This window comes from Diaporthe amygdali (assembly GCF_026229845.1).
Source record: "Diaporthe amygdali strain CAA958 chromosome Unknown NODE_9_length_1275696_cov_64_842800, whole genome shotgun sequence".
Taxonomy (NCBI): Eukaryota; Fungi; Ascomycota; class Sordariomycetes; order Diaporthales; family Diaporthaceae; genus Diaporthe; species Diaporthe amygdali.
In genome coordinates this window covers 712,668-727,091 of record NW_026517029.1, presented here as the reverse complement: position 1 = coordinate 727,091, position 14,424 = coordinate 712,668, and the positions used below count along the sequence as shown (strand labels likewise).

The window sequence follows — 14,424 nt, the reverse complement described above, 5'->3', positions numbered from 1 at the left end:
AGAGTTGCCAGCATCGAATTGGCTTCGGCGTCACGATCTTGAATTGGTGATACACGCCAATGCACGCACGCACGCACGCACTCGCGCACTGGGGAAGATGCCCGTCGTCCGTGGCTCGCGCTCGCATCGCATGGCTGACGGCTGACGGCTGATGACTGATAATAATTGATAACTTGGGTGGTGAAGGGGCAGAGAGATTGCGATTTGCGACCGAGGGAATCCTCCTGCGGCTGCTGCGGTACGGGACGTGTACGTTTGGCGTTTTCTCATCTGTTTCCATCACGCTGCCAGCTGCCCTACCACACACAGGGGATGCTTGGAAAAGCCTGAGCAGCCATTTGAGAACTGACCTGAGGTTGAGATGCCTGGATGCCTGCAATGCCCGCAATGCCAGATTGCCTGCAACTGCTATGACCTCACTCCCGCGGTGCCCACTTCACCCTGGCACGCCTCCACATCATCAGCGACGTTTCAATTTGAGAGTTTGTGAACAGTCGTCCATCCCACCTGCAAGGTGCGTGCGACCACAGTCATGACACGCATCTCAACAAGTCTACGGATTTGAGTCGTCTCTGACGGGCCTCGAAGCAAATGGGCCGTGGCGCCGATACCTTGCAGGACGACCACAAGAGTCAAAGAGGTAGAACAGACAGACAGACTCCCGCCCCTTACCCCTTTCAGCTCCCAATCAGACTGCCCTGAGCCTCCTCACTTCTCCTATATCTATTCTCATATTTGTTTGCCAATACTGTGCCGCAGTATGCACATGTCATCATCGCCGTGACCGGATCGGCTGCTAAGTCCTCGCGACCCGGGGTTTTTACAAACGGTCGGTCCCAACATGCAAGGGGCTTCCATGCGGCCTCCCACCTCTCTATGCCCGTTCAGGCCGACTAAGTATTTTCTGTTCCTGAACCATTCCCAATACAGCCATGATCCCCATCGCCCTCTGTCCTTCAGCTGCGCCAGCACTCGGATCCGAAACCCCCCTTTTTAACTTTGGTCTCGCGCTGACCAAGGAAGGCTTCCATCATTCGTTCCATTTTAATCCCACTCGACGATTTCAGAGCTAGAGCTGATTTGAATGGAATATATGTCTCGAAGAAGATTCCATGGGAATATAAACCTGTCTTCAGCCCAGCCACACACCCTCTCACCGACTCACCTATCATCATGTCACCATTGGCCCGAACATCATCATAGTCTCAAGCAAACGAGACAAGGCTACTACTATCACAACGAAGCCCTTCAGGGCCCGGTCAGACCTACGATCGGTTGATATCTCTTTAGTCCTGATGAATCCAATATCTTGCGCCGACAGACGATTTGGAAGTTTCAACGTCCAGCCTGCCAGCATCATCGGCTCGCCTCAGCGCAAGGCTTGTTGACTTGAGCCGGTTTGGCACAGCTCCAAATATTCACACGTCTAGTCTGGCGGCAGTCGTGTGTGGTGGTGGCGAGATTTACTGCTTCTTCCCGCTCCTGCGCACGGGGACATATTCGAAGGCTGTGCAACCAGCGGGTAGTGGCACAGACACGGGAGCGTGCCTCGAAGTCGGGGTGACCCGCCCGACCGTGCTCACAAATACTGAAAATTCCTCCCGCGCAGACCGGCACAGCATAGATTCGACGATGTGCTCAATTGTCGAGCCCTTTTTATACCATGTTGTCGTCTTCTTAGAGCGCGACAGAAGCTCATCTATGGGTTGCCGGGCTGCCTGATCTACAGGTCCGGCCCGTTTCATTTTTATTCGCCGAATGTCACCTCTCGCAGCATATCTGGGCATTGGGGTCACAAAGTCTCGACACGAAGATCGATTTCATTTTTTCCTATCCCCCAAAGAAGCACGCCTCCCAATTCTCATCATGTCTCTGTCGGAACGGGTGGGAATTACGGCTTGGTCACTGTATGTTGTCAAGCGTTCAAGATCCATCACCTGCAAGTGCAGGCCACTGTTCCCTCAGGATCGAGAAAGATGGGGGCCAAACAGCGTCTTGGAACAATGACCGCACCCGGCAGGCACAGCACGACATGGCACCTCCGTTAGTCGGTTCCACCTAAGTCCTGTATGCTGATTTTCACTACACACATACTGGCCTTGCTGGCTATCGAGACTGAAGCATTTGGAGCCAGACATGCCTGTTTGCCTGGGGTGCTTGTGGACGCAGACACGTGCAACCGACCCCTCAACACGACGCCAGACGACCTTGGGAAGCTGGGGAAGCTGGGCTGGGGGCAGAAGGTGGGGAGGTCCGAGCTCCCATGCAAATCACGCACGCATTTGCATGCATGTGCTGGGCGAGGGCTGTGGTAGCCGGTGGGGGCGCCGCCGGTGCCTTTCTTAACGATTGCTTATTGCCCCTTATCGGCTTATCGCCCGCTCTCCTTCCCTCTCCCTCTCCCTCTCGTCTCCTCTCGTCTCCTCTCGTCTCCTCTCGTCTCCTCTCCTCTTCTGACGCACTGGCCACCAAACGGTACCAGCCACCACCAACCTGCCCAACCATCCGCGGAGAGCTGTTCCCCTTGCAGCGAGCTCCTCTAAAGGTCCCCAGTCCAAGTTAATGGGCGGCGGTGTCCACTTCTGGGGAAGTACACTGGACTTTCACCCGCTTCCTTGGTCACATCATTCTGGAGGTTGGCGGGCTGGCAGGTGGGTAGGTAGGTAGGTAGGTAAGTAGGTAGGTGGTTGAGGGAGTGAGTGAGTCGGCAGAGCAAACAAGCAAGCAAGCACTGCACCACACAGTCTGCAGCTCGCTTGGTTGAAGCAGCAAGCTGAACCTTGGAACCTTGGAGAAGCTGTCCCTCACTCCGTCACTCCCTCATACTCACCCACACACACACACACCTCTCTCGCTCCTCGCACCTCCTCGCACCTCACAACAAGCTCCCCGCTCCCTTCCCATGCCAGGCAGTCCAGTCCAGCCCAGCCCCAGCCGTCCCGGCCCAGCTCTGGCTTGTCCGCTTGCCCACCCCCCCTCCAAGATTCCCCTCGAAGTCCCTCGCCCCCTTCTTTTCCCCCTCAGCCTAGAGCTCTCTCTTGCGTCCATGCCCGCTCCCACACCCAAGCCCCCCAAAGTACCCAAGCATTGCTAGCACTTGCCTCAGTCTCATGCATAGCTCTGGCCCTGCCTGCGCGGCAGCACAGTAGCTCCTGCTCCTGCTCTCCACACCAACCGACCGCGACCACCCCCCCGAGCTGCCCCCTTCCTCTCAGCCGTCCGTCCCCTTTCCTTTCCTCTTTTTTACTCCTCCATCGCTCTCTCATCTTCACAGTGCCAAATCCAACGTTTTGAAACTTTCTTATACCCCCATTTTGTCCAATTGGCAGTTTTTCTAGCCAACATTTAACAATGTCGTCGCGCAAGAGAAAGGCTGGAGACGAGGAGGAGGAGCTCGTCAGCTTGCCATCCGGCGATGAGGAATCCGAAGAAGAGTGAGTGACTGTGTTTATTATCAAGCCCCATGTACCTTTTGCGCCTTCATCGTAGCTGGCGCATAAAAAGCGCCACTGCGGTTGAGCAGTCGAGGTGATATGCGCATCCGCTTGGAAGCAATGCGCCGTCACAGCTCCCAGCTCCCTTCCCTGTGATACTGCACGGAACACTTTGCGGGAAAACGCGCAAGGACTTGCGCCCCAGCACCTGCAACCGGAACTTGCTAAGCGGCGCATCGACTGGCGAGACAACGTCAAGGGAGAGCGCGCTGTCCACCACAGCCTTGATCGCGGCTCTCTCGCGTTGGCACAGGGTGGTCGCTCGGGCGCCTCGTGGTGTCCAGGCATGTGTCACGCTGCCTGCACTCCCCACATGTGTTGAAGTTCCAACTACATCTCAGACGAGCCTTGCACTAACGTCCACCATTCGGCAGGTATGTTAGCGACGAGGAGGATGAGGATGATTATGAAGACGATGAGGAGCAGGAAGAGGACGAGGAGGCCCCAGCTGATGGTATAGTCGCCCCCAACCCTGCCTGCGAGAATGATGCAGACCAGACATCTAACATGGCTTCTCCTTGGTCCAGACAAAGCCCCTCCTGCGAAGAAAGCCAAGACCGCCCCGGCCGAGGAGCAGGAGGAACCCGAAGAGGAAGGTGAGGAAGACCAGGAAGAACCCGAAGAGGAGTTCGACGAGGACGCCGGCGGCGCCGAAGATGACGACGACGCCGAAGTGGTTGGTAATGGAACCGAGAAGGCCACGGCCAAGGCCACCGACGCCCCTGAGGTCGTCGAGGACGAGGAAGAGGAGGTGGCCGCAGGTGAGGATGACGAGGAATAAAGGTAGATCTAGTTGGAAGTTACCGTGCTATCTTGGCAGCAGAACTCGCCTCTGACGATTTATTGCTTTATCCATTCCTTTTGGCTGTCGTCGGGTTGCTACTTGCGCAATCCTTGGATCGGGTGGGCGGGGCTTTGTTCAGGAAACATTTTCTGTTTGGACCATTCGTCTAGAGTGGTCCTTTCTCGTAGCTTCCCCGGCCATAATAATACAAAGTGCCTCTAATCAGTTGTTGAAATTACCCGATTCGGCCTAGCCTGAGTATTTTATATCATTTTTCTGAGCATGGCATACTCACATGGCAGCTGCATTCTAGATTCTGGGGAAGTATAAGTGGAGACTAGGTACTTATCGCCGTGCAGTGCTCGCGCCGACTGGCTTTCCCTCTTGTGACGCGTCCAAGAACCACCCAACGCCGACGTCTCGACAATTCCAGTAAATATTTGGTTAGGTATGCTGTGACCGCGACAGCCTGGGGTTGGTCAGTTCTTACGTGGTTTTCACTGCCGTCCACGGGCCTTGTGTGGACTTGTTCACTCTGAATTATACCCTCAACCCAGCCTCATCCCCATGGACTTGTCGCCCTGCAAGTATGTCAGCAAATGCACATTGCATGGGGAGGGGATAGCCCCTCCACACCCACTTGTCAGGCACGTGTCGGAGTGATAGCTCTAGGCCAGACTTATATATGCTCAACGTATGAGCGCTTTCTCTCAGTACGCACGATGACTTGGATTTCTTATCTGATCTGGGCCTTATTCCCTGCCATGATGGACGTCAAGATTCGGCCGGCCACAGTGGATGATGTCGACTTCATTACCTCCACAACGATCCTCTCCTTCTCCGCCGACAAAGACTGGCAGTACCGTTATCGGTACGCCGCAGAATTCCCAGAGGATCATTTTGCGTTCACCCGGCACCGCATCCTCACACGTACCCAGGAGAGCACACGGGGCGCCTTTCGGGTCGTGATCGCCGAGGCTGCACCGTCTGAGAGCAGAGCTGACGCTGCGGTGACGCGGGTCGGATACGGCGTCTGGCACTTGCCTGGGCAATATGAAGCTGTGCCCTCGCCTCTGCGTGAGTGAGTCCCTTGGAGTGGTGCTCATGTCCTTTTGAAGCCAGGAGGTGATTGTGCTACATGTCTAGTTATCCGCCACAAAAGCTGACTTTTCAACCATCGGCACAACCAGCCCCGCATCTGCAGCACGAACGAAAGGATGCCGATCCTGAGAGGCTGAAGACTTATCGCGCCATAACGGCCAAGGCCAAAGATGAGGTTTTCAGATCTTTGTCTGGAGGGAACAATATCGACCTCGTTCAAATTGCGGTGCTCCCAGAGTTCAGGCGGCTCGGGGTCGGTGGCTGTGTTGTCTCCTGGGGATTAAGTCTAGCTTCTGACATGGGAGTGCCACTCACTCTCTTCGCAAATGACAGCATGAGCACTTGGTACGAAAAGAAGGGATTCCGAAAACTTGGCACTGTACATGTCCAGGTAGATGGCGAAGATCCCTCCCTCGAGTCGATCATGATGGCCAAGGATTGTTCTCCTTCAGTACTGTAAAGAAGATGCCAATTGCTACAATGACTTCAGCCTGGCTGCTACTTTCCCACAAGACTGTTTTCTGCTTCTTGAAGCAGTTGCTGGAGCTCTCCGAAAGTGGGCCGGCCCTTCATACAAGACAAAATGCTCTTATCACTTGCCAACGCCCCTTTCAAAACTTTCTCGCGCTTCCTCGCCATTAGGAATGACTCCGCCGTTTGTAACTCATGCACCCACCATTCTCTAGCAGCATTTTGGGTGTCCTCTGACGTCCCCGTTGGATTATTGACATCTGTCAGCTTATTCCGCGCCCATAGCTTCCCTTTTAACTTCACAACAGCTGGGAGTCGTCCTGACCATTCCGGGGCCCCTCGCGTGCACGTGCTGATGATCTTTCGGATAGGCTGTGGTGTCGTTCTAAACTCAGGAAACACAATATCGCACTCTTCCTCACGGAACGTCTCCAAGTTGAGTCCATTGTTAATTGACCCTTGTTCCTCGAAAATGTACCATAGCAACTTTCCGAGCATGTACACCTGCGCGGCCTCGCATTCTCTCATTGACAACACGTTCCAAGCAGAACTGTATCCCTCGGGGCGGACCGCGAACTTATGTTGAGGACCATCCGGTATCCAGCTCCCGTCGTATGCACCAATCAGGCGGGCAGCCCTCGACCGCATCTCGCGTGGTGCGCGGTCTGAGTTGGCTACGAATTCGACTGAGCTGAAGTGGTATATTTCGGGAGGGACCCAGGTATAGCGGCCGGTTCGTTGCTCGAAGTCTATTAGGACTGGGGACAAGCTATTGATATCAGTCGGGCTGTTGTCCTCGCCGCCAGCGGGCTCTATGCGGGGACCCATGACGATGTTTATGTGCTTAATCCCCGGGTAGTAGGTCCCGCACAGCTTGTTAATATGGATCACCCCATCGATAATTTCGCGCGCCCAGCGAAACTTTGTCTCTATAGTTAGCTCATTCGCTTGGGATGCGCAGCGCGCAGACCGCCAAAGCGCGTCGCGCAGCGTCCCATAGGAATAATACTCCAGGATGAAGCCGCACACCCCGACCTTGCCACCGAAACGACACTTCTTGGTGACGACGTATAATGGACGAGCGATGATATTCGGGTGCGGTTCCATCGTCAGTAAGAGTCGGAGCTCGTGGTACATAGCCTTGAGGTCGTTCAAGACCGCCTTGAACACCAACTTGCGCCTCCCCTGCCGCTTAGGAATCGCCACAATACTGATGGCTTCGTGTGGTTGTTCTAGCAGCTGTAGCTCACCGAGATCGATGACTACCCAGGAGTCAGCCATCGTTATCGACTGGAAAAGAAACTTATTAAGGGGAGTATCTGAATTTCGTGTTGGAGGGGAGGGGGTTTCTATTAGTTCAAAATACGAACTTTCGGAGTCATCCAAATCCACGCCGGTGCCCCAAGCGGCGCGGAGCTCGACAACCGACAGCCACGCCTGCTCTGTGTCGTACCGCGGCGCCAGATGCAGTACTGTCTGCCTCACGTCGGCAGCGATACTTTCGACCAGAATCATACTCCCGAACGGCATGCTCCAGTACTGTTGCTCGAAACCTCGACTGTTCCGTTCCCAGTGCTCAAGTGCGCGAAGGAGATGCTGGCAAAGCGGCGTGCCTCCTACCTGTCGGCTCTTCAGGCGCATTGACGCGGCCGGTTGAAGGACTTCGACAAGCGAGGAAGGCATATCATACTCATACTGCTCGGCCAGGTACATGTCGATCCTCAAGGGCGGTCTTCCAACGGCAAATGAAGGAACAACAAAGAGCCTGTGTCCGTCTGCCTGGACCCCATGCATCGACCAAGTAGGGTTGGTGACAGCGGTGAGAGAATTGATGCGGTTTTTCGGGTTGAGATACGACTCGGGCCATGGCGAAATGGGTGTTGTTGGCTTTTGCGACTGCGAGCCTGAATCTTGTGAAGGACAGTCATCTGCAAATGCTGCCAGAGGGTACATGACCCTCTCAATCATTCTGACTGTTGGCTCCATCGCGGTCACGACAGGATATTTGCTGAGGCGCGAAGGCGGATAAGATGATGTCGAAAGTAAGTCCGTTGGATGGTGACCAAAGACTTCTTGATATTTCAGCATTTCACCACAACAAGTTTCTCGATATCAGACTATATGCTTTCGGAAAGTAAGTTTCCGGTATATCTGGATATGAGCGAGCCTTACGGCGCTGGTGATCTCTCCGGGCCAGGGTGGGCACCACCGAAGACCCTGAGAAAGCCCTTCTGCAAAAGACAGTTGAGGCTCAACTCATTTTTCTAGTATTCTTTACGCATCACTACCTCAAATCACCGCCATGGCCTTAAAACTAAAATTGAGCGTGACTGCATATTTGGCTCGAATTGAGCTGGCACTGCATATCACATATCATGTCACGGGCGGGTATTTCAGCACATTGCTAGGGGGAGGAAGTCAGGCAACCACTCAGCTCAGCCAACGTCTTCCTTGAATCAGGCTGCGATGTCGCACAATTTGTTCTAGCCTAGGCCACATGTGCACCTTCGAATCCTGAAGCGGGGAATCCCCATAAACAACCAGCCAAGTGACTAGGCAACCCTCCTTGTTGACCGAAATGGTGTTCTCCTTATCATGTGGCTGACGCCCGGTTGCAGTGTACATGGGACAGAGCTATGATCAAAGGATGATCGGGGTGGGCAGGGAGAAACATGAAGCGCTCTTCATGCCGAGCACGGTAAATACCTGAGGGGTCAGAGACTCTGAAAGTACATCGATCGCAGGGCAATCATAGACTCCTCTTCAGCTTATAAAAAGGGGGTGATATTTATTGCGCCTCATCTCTGAAGTCGAACCATTTGCAACTCCTGCTCCTCGCGCGAGGCTTCGAGTCATTCTTGTTTGTTTCTAGTTCAAGTACAGTTACCCTTCTATGCCAATTCTAAATTGCCTAGATTTGAACAACACGTATCATGGCAGCTGTCGCAGTTCCGAACTCCCAGGAGGGGCGTTTGCCGCTCTTGCATAAGAAACCCTTGTTGGACAACCACATCGAAGTCATTGAGACGGAACTACCCGCGATTGAGACGCCAGAGGTAGTTAATCTCGAAGATCAATTTGAACCCGTAATTGAGAACTTGAAACTCGCCCCCGAATTCGTTTCTCCTCTTGCCTGGACTGGTTCGGATTACAAGGATGATACCAAGTACACCATCACCTTGACCGAGACCGAGATCCAGGAGATCAAGGACGGCCTTACACATTTCAAGAGTACGTAATCAACTTCAATAAGATACTTGATGATCTGCTTTTTGACACGATTTTGCAGGCTTGTGCAAGTGGGGTGACGAGATCTCTCCCGAGACCTTCCCGCTTCCAACTCTCAAAAGCAAGTTGAAAGAGCTCAAGGATGAGATCTTCGAGGGAAGGGGCTTCTTCGTCCTCCGTGGCCTTGATCCAGTCCAACTCTGCATCGAAGACAATATCCTAATTTATATTGGCGTTGCAAAGTACATTGCCGGCCTCATAGGCAAGCAGGATGATGGGGGTCATGTCCTTGGCCACGTCCGCGACGCTGCTGAGTCCGATGTCAAGGACCACCTCAGGCCGCATCGTGATTCAAAGCTTCCGCTGGTAATTACTTTCCCATGATATGTGGCTGGTTATTTGACTGACCATTGGTATTCTGAAGACATTTCACACGGACGGATACGCCGAGGTCCTAGGCATGCAGGCACTCAATGTGGGCGCCACTGGTGGTCAACACCTTAGTGAGTCGAGGCTTGACACAATGAAGTCTTGTTCCCCTACTTGGAAATCCTCCTAAACTGATGTTTTAGTCTCATCTTCTTGGACCATCTACAACCATCTCCTGCGTACCCACCCTGAAATGCTCCGCCTGCTCCTCGCTCCGGAGTGGAAATTCTACCACACGTAGGTCGTTCAAATGTCTTCATTCTCAGACTGAGGTCCACGGATATGGCTAATATCAGCTCTTGAAGAAATGGATGGCTTGAGGAGGGAATTCCCCGCCCGCTGTTTTATCTGCAGAGCAACCGACTTATCACCAACTTTGCCCGATACCCCCTGCTGGGGCGATCTGGCGTCCCAATATCAGAAGCTGGGTCAAGAACTTGCACTTCCGCGCAGGTCGAAGTTCTTGACAAGCTTGAGGCTCTCGCACGTGAAAATCGACTCGAATTGGACCTGAAGCCTGGCGACATGTTGTTCTTGAACAACTTGGCCATCGTGCACTCGCGGGAAGCATTCGAGAATGACCCGGAAGCGGGAAAGGTGAGGCACCTGGTGCGTCTGTGGATGCGTAATGAAGAGAAGGCATGGGAGCTGCCGAAAGAGCTCAAATTTGGTCGGGACAAGGTGTTCTACAACGAAGAGTTAGAAGAGAGCTGGAATATCACACCGCAGCCACGTCTGAGGTTCAAGATTTTTGAGACCTTGTATCCATGAAGAGGGAGAACAGTACACTTGTGGTGACTTGGATAGCGAAGGCGACAATGTGTTGAGCAACTGTAGCCAGATGTCGGATTTGGTTCTTCCCCCATTTCCCATGTTTTCTATCACTACGGAAACTGGCTTTCACCCTTTTGCAGTTTCTATTCCTTTTTGATATGATTCGACGACGAAATTCTGCACGATTTCACATGTATGTCTGCTGTTCTATCGTACCAAAAGATTGATTTATTCAACGAGATAGCCCAGATATCGTTGAACCATGGCATGAGCAGCCTCTGATCAGACCCACGTATGATGACTCCTAAGATTGTAGATGTGAACTTTTAAGGTCATCATTCGCGGCGTGTCCTGTGACAAACTCGCTCGAGGCGCATGAGCATTGCATATTCCAGTCAGCGACACATGCCTCTGCAAGCCGTTGAATTCTCGGCTTGAGGTAAAGGGCCCCGGACACTGCTATGGCAACACGGATATTTGCAAATTGGGCATGAATCTTACACAAGGACTAGTCTGTTTTGAGAAGTGCAGCATATTTGGCTCCCATATGGGCTTAATATTGCATGACGGCATCCATTCACCGTCATGAGAACCAATACTTAACAGAGTCCATTCTCGCCTCTCAAGAGTCCACGGCGCAAGAGGCAACAGTCAGCCCTGGAATCTTCCACTTCAAGTCGAACATTTGAGCGACAAAATAAAGGTCATGATGAAAAATTCCGGAAGCGATGATGCGTTCGGTTTCTCTGCCTACGCAAGGATTCAATCAACATAGTTGAAGTCTCTGCTAAGATGTGGTGCGAGGGCTTACCAATTCTATTCTTATGTTGTGACGTATCCCGCAAGAAGGATGCCTGCGATTCTGATAAGCCCAGAGCCTCTATATGCCTTTTCGACCAGCCATCCTCAAAGGGTCCACTTCCGTTGCCACAGAAGTGGAAGTGTGTGAGCAGGATGTTCGCGCTCCCATGCAGGGCTTCCAGCTCACGAAGTGCAGAGTATTTTGCCTAATACGACTGTAAGTCAGGCGTTGAAGTGTTTTGGAAATTATGCTCTTCGGAATGATCTGACTCACGTGTAGACGCAAATGCTTGGCCTTTCGGTGGTAATATTGCGTCACCAAAGAGTAGCTATGCAACAGGATGAAAATGCATAAGTAGATCGTGAAATAGCGGTCCTTGTACTTCTCTAACATCTTTGCTAAGCCGTTACGGACCGAGTCACGAAGGGGTCTCAAAATCAGAACCTCACTTAAGATGGAGATCTGGACGCTGATCAAGGGTGGCACTGGCACCTGGCCATAGTCACTCCTCGTCGTATCGATGCGCTGAGGTTGAATTTCAAGGGTTTCAGGACTTGAAATGCGTGCCGGTTTAGATAGCCTACGAGTCGCGACCCAGAGCTGCAGGACTTTTCTGATGAGGCGCCTTTCTGCGACCTGCGAGAGCTGGTGGTCAATTTGACACGTAGAATAAGGCCGCAGAGACGCGAGCGACGAAAATAAGTACCTACATCGACGTTGTCATCGACTGAGTGTTTCTGAGCCATCTTAAACGTGTCTCGGATGAGGCGGTCAGAGCTCTTGGTATAATGCTCGATCATATCGGTAATATGGTCATCGCAATTTCTCAAGATGCCTCTGGCTGCTTCGGCCATATTCTCAATGGCGTATGGGGTCACAGGATGGTGCATTCGTTCCCCGGTGGCCTTGGACAGCCATTGGCGGGTCATCGAATCACCCTCAGCCGGAACCACCTTTCTGACTTTGTAGGTGTCAAAGGCTCTGCCAATGTCCTGCGTTGTGTTTATGATGCGGATGTCCACCCCGTCCCAGCCTTTGATTTCTTGGATGGATCCTTCAACAGTCCAGCTCTTCCACCGTTGCGACCAATACTGCTCTGGCTGCGATCTTTCGGGATGAAAGCTCGAGTCCTCGATCTTTTTCCGAATACACGGCATGTTCTTGATCGGATTATCCATACGGCGACAGGTGAGGCACTCGCCGGATGGATCGCCATCATCCGGGACACACTGATACCATTAATTTCAATATTGTCGAGCGAAAGCGTCACTCTGGCATTGAACAGGGACGTACCTTCTTTTTGAGTAATCGGCAACGAACACACGCACGAACTCCGCGGGTGACCTTGGCCTGTTTGCGTTCATCCTCGGTTAAATGCCGCCTCGATTTGCTCGACTTCTGAACCCTCGATGTCCTTGTATGGAACTCAGCGGCAGCATGTCGGGGCTGGAGTGGTCGTTGCGAAGGAGGCACTCGGTTTTGGGAACGCCCCTGTTGCATGGTTTGGATTGGATGGTGGTGCTCACCAAAACCCCGTTGCCCAAGCCCAGGGTTAAATGCAGGGAAAGTTCTCAAGTCATGAGTTCAGTTTCTCATTCTAGAAGTGGGGTTAGTTAGGAGAATTAACTCACGATCGGTCACTTTCCAGAATTGGGGATAGAGTGGCCATCAGAGAGGGTATATCTTGCGTGTGAGAGCACGGCATGCCTAAAAGGGCATCAAAGATCGGCGAACGGCTACCACTGATGCTTGGACCTGTTCTAAGTCTAGTGGGAGGACTTAATTCGGAATCATACCTGGGAGGCTCACCAGTCGCGCCAGAGTCTCCTGGCATGGGCAGAAAGTTGGAAGGGCTTGAGGCAGCAATGTTCATATCTTGGTGCTGGGTAAAGGAGTCCCACATGAAGTAGTCCGAGTGATCATCCATGAGTCCATAAAAGTTCAGACTGTCATCAAAGTCGGCATTAGACAGCAGCGTGCTCCGATTTCCAACCACGTCGGAGTTGAGAATGGTTATTTCTAGTGAATCAGGCAGCGGTCCGGGCTCTGGGCCTGACAGTGACGCTCCAGCTTCGACAACGAGGCTGTCCATAGTTGGAGGGCTCGGCACTGGCGTCCTAGAGCTCGATGCTGATGGCGTTATTATGAGTTCATTGTTCAGGTTTGAGCTGGATTGCGCTGACGAGTCCACGCCCGACCCTGAAGGAGGAGTGAAGATGGCAATGCTGCTACGGCCAGAGCTCGACTGCGCTCTGGAGTCCTCATTCCCTGGACGCATTGTCAAAATACTGTTTGTTGAGGTTCCATGAGACAGAACTACCTTCAAAATGTTGGCCTGTGCCCCTGGTCGTTTTCGAATGGGCCAGCCATCCACTGGACCCATCATCTTCTGATTGCACTAATCCCGGGCCAGGCTTGTCAGAAGTGGTGATGGCGGGAGCCTGGTCCAACTTATCCTGAGATTTTGCAGGTCGCAGAAGAGCAGACATTTTAACCAAGTCTGCAAGAGATATGTTCAAGGCTTTCGCTGCCAGATTGACCACGGTCCCCTGAATGTCATTCCACTGAGGGAAGATGTTTTGCTCGTCCGCAGACGAGGATTGGCCCCGCGAACGCATCAACGGTACAACACCTAATAGGTCATTGAATGATACATTGAGAATGTCCGCTGCATGTTGTACAACCCGTTCAGAGTCGGAATCTAGTGGAGGCTTCTCGGGTGAAACCAGGCCTTGGTCACCACTTGCACCCGGTGACATATCTGTTGTGGGCCCGTCACAAACGGATAGCACAGGAGAATGATAAGTTTTCAATCCAAAGCGGGCAGGAGAGGCTCTTTGACTTCAAGAAGGGCGTGTGAGAGGTCAAGCAATTAGCAACACACTGTCCGCTAGATCGGATCTAACACGAGGTTGAGTAGATAAATAACTGTGCAATTGGAAAGAAGTTACCTTATGGCTAGTTGAAATCAATCAGGGAAATAGAATATATCAATCCTAAGGAAGGGCAAGATGTGTTCTCCGTAGAATGGAAGGTCAGGAATTGTCGAAAATGGAGCCAAACTGCTTACGCCCCAAGGTTTGGGCGGCGGACACTTATATTCTTGAGACCAGTGGTCCTGGTATTCGGGGACAGGGAATGCGGGGAATTGTTCCGCAGCCAGTCGCTTCAGCCAGGGCTGAATTGGGCCTGCATGCACGAAGGAAAAGTCGCCTCAGGCTGCCAGGGCGTACAGTGTACTTAAAATTTGCCCAACCTCGGCCACTACAGAACCTTCGTCCCACTTACAACTTGCAGAACAGAGGCCAATGTGCATGAACAGTCATAGATGATTGGGTAAG

At 52.6% G+C, this 14,424-nt stretch overlaps 5 protein-coding genes across 5 annotated transcripts; 3 read left to right on the top strand and 2 right to left on the bottom strand.

Annotated features, from left to right (window-relative positions):
- Window positions 1-3,351: 3,351 nt before the first annotated feature.
- On the top strand, window positions 3,352-4,275 carry J7T55_013029 (uncharacterized protein; the record flags this gene model as incomplete). The annotated part of the gene is made up of 3 exons (XM_053141678.1): window positions 3,352-3,434; window positions 3,869-3,948; window positions 4,022-4,275. 3 exons carry the CDS (start codon window positions 3,352-3,354, stop codon window positions 4,273-4,275), a joined length of 417 nt encoding a protein of 138 aa, XP_052995376.1.
- A 767-nt stretch (window positions 4,276-5,042) lies between these two features.
- J7T55_013028 (gnat family protein) lies at window positions 5,043-5,839 on the top strand (the record flags this gene model as incomplete). Its single annotated transcript, XM_053141677.1, has 2 exons — window positions 5,043-5,355; window positions 5,469-5,839. 2 exons carry the CDS (start codon window positions 5,043-5,045, stop codon window positions 5,837-5,839), a joined length of 684 nt encoding a protein of 227 aa, XP_052995375.1.
- A 38-nt stretch (window positions 5,840-5,877) lies between these two features.
- Window positions 5,878-7,836, bottom strand: J7T55_013027 (uncharacterized protein; the record flags this gene model as incomplete). The annotated part of the gene is made up of 2 exons (XM_053141675.1): window positions 5,878-7,112; window positions 7,221-7,836. 2 exons carry the CDS (start codon window positions 7,834-7,836, stop codon window positions 5,878-5,880), a joined length of 1,851 nt encoding a protein of 616 aa, XP_052995374.1.
- Window positions 7,837-8,783: 947 nt separating this feature from the next.
- On the top strand, window positions 8,784-10,278 carry J7T55_013026 (Clavaminate synthase-like protein; the record flags this gene model as incomplete). The annotated part of the gene is made up of 5 exons (XM_053141674.1): window positions 8,784-9,081; window positions 9,140-9,444; window positions 9,503-9,581; window positions 9,651-9,744; window positions 9,813-10,278. 5 exons carry the CDS (start codon window positions 8,784-8,786, stop codon window positions 10,276-10,278), a joined length of 1,242 nt encoding a protein of 413 aa, XP_052995373.1.
- Window positions 10,279-10,903: 625 nt separating this feature from the next.
- Window positions 10,904-13,842, bottom strand: J7T55_013025 (uncharacterized protein; the record flags this gene model as incomplete). Its single annotated transcript, XM_053141673.1, has 7 exons — window positions 10,904-11,031; window positions 11,093-11,288; window positions 11,357-11,719; window positions 11,794-12,312; window positions 12,416-12,497; window positions 12,880-13,351; window positions 13,404-13,842. 7 exons carry the CDS (start codon window positions 13,840-13,842, stop codon window positions 10,904-10,906), a joined length of 2,199 nt encoding a protein of 732 aa, XP_052995372.1.
- Between the last annotated feature and the right edge of the window lie 582 nt (window positions 13,843-14,424).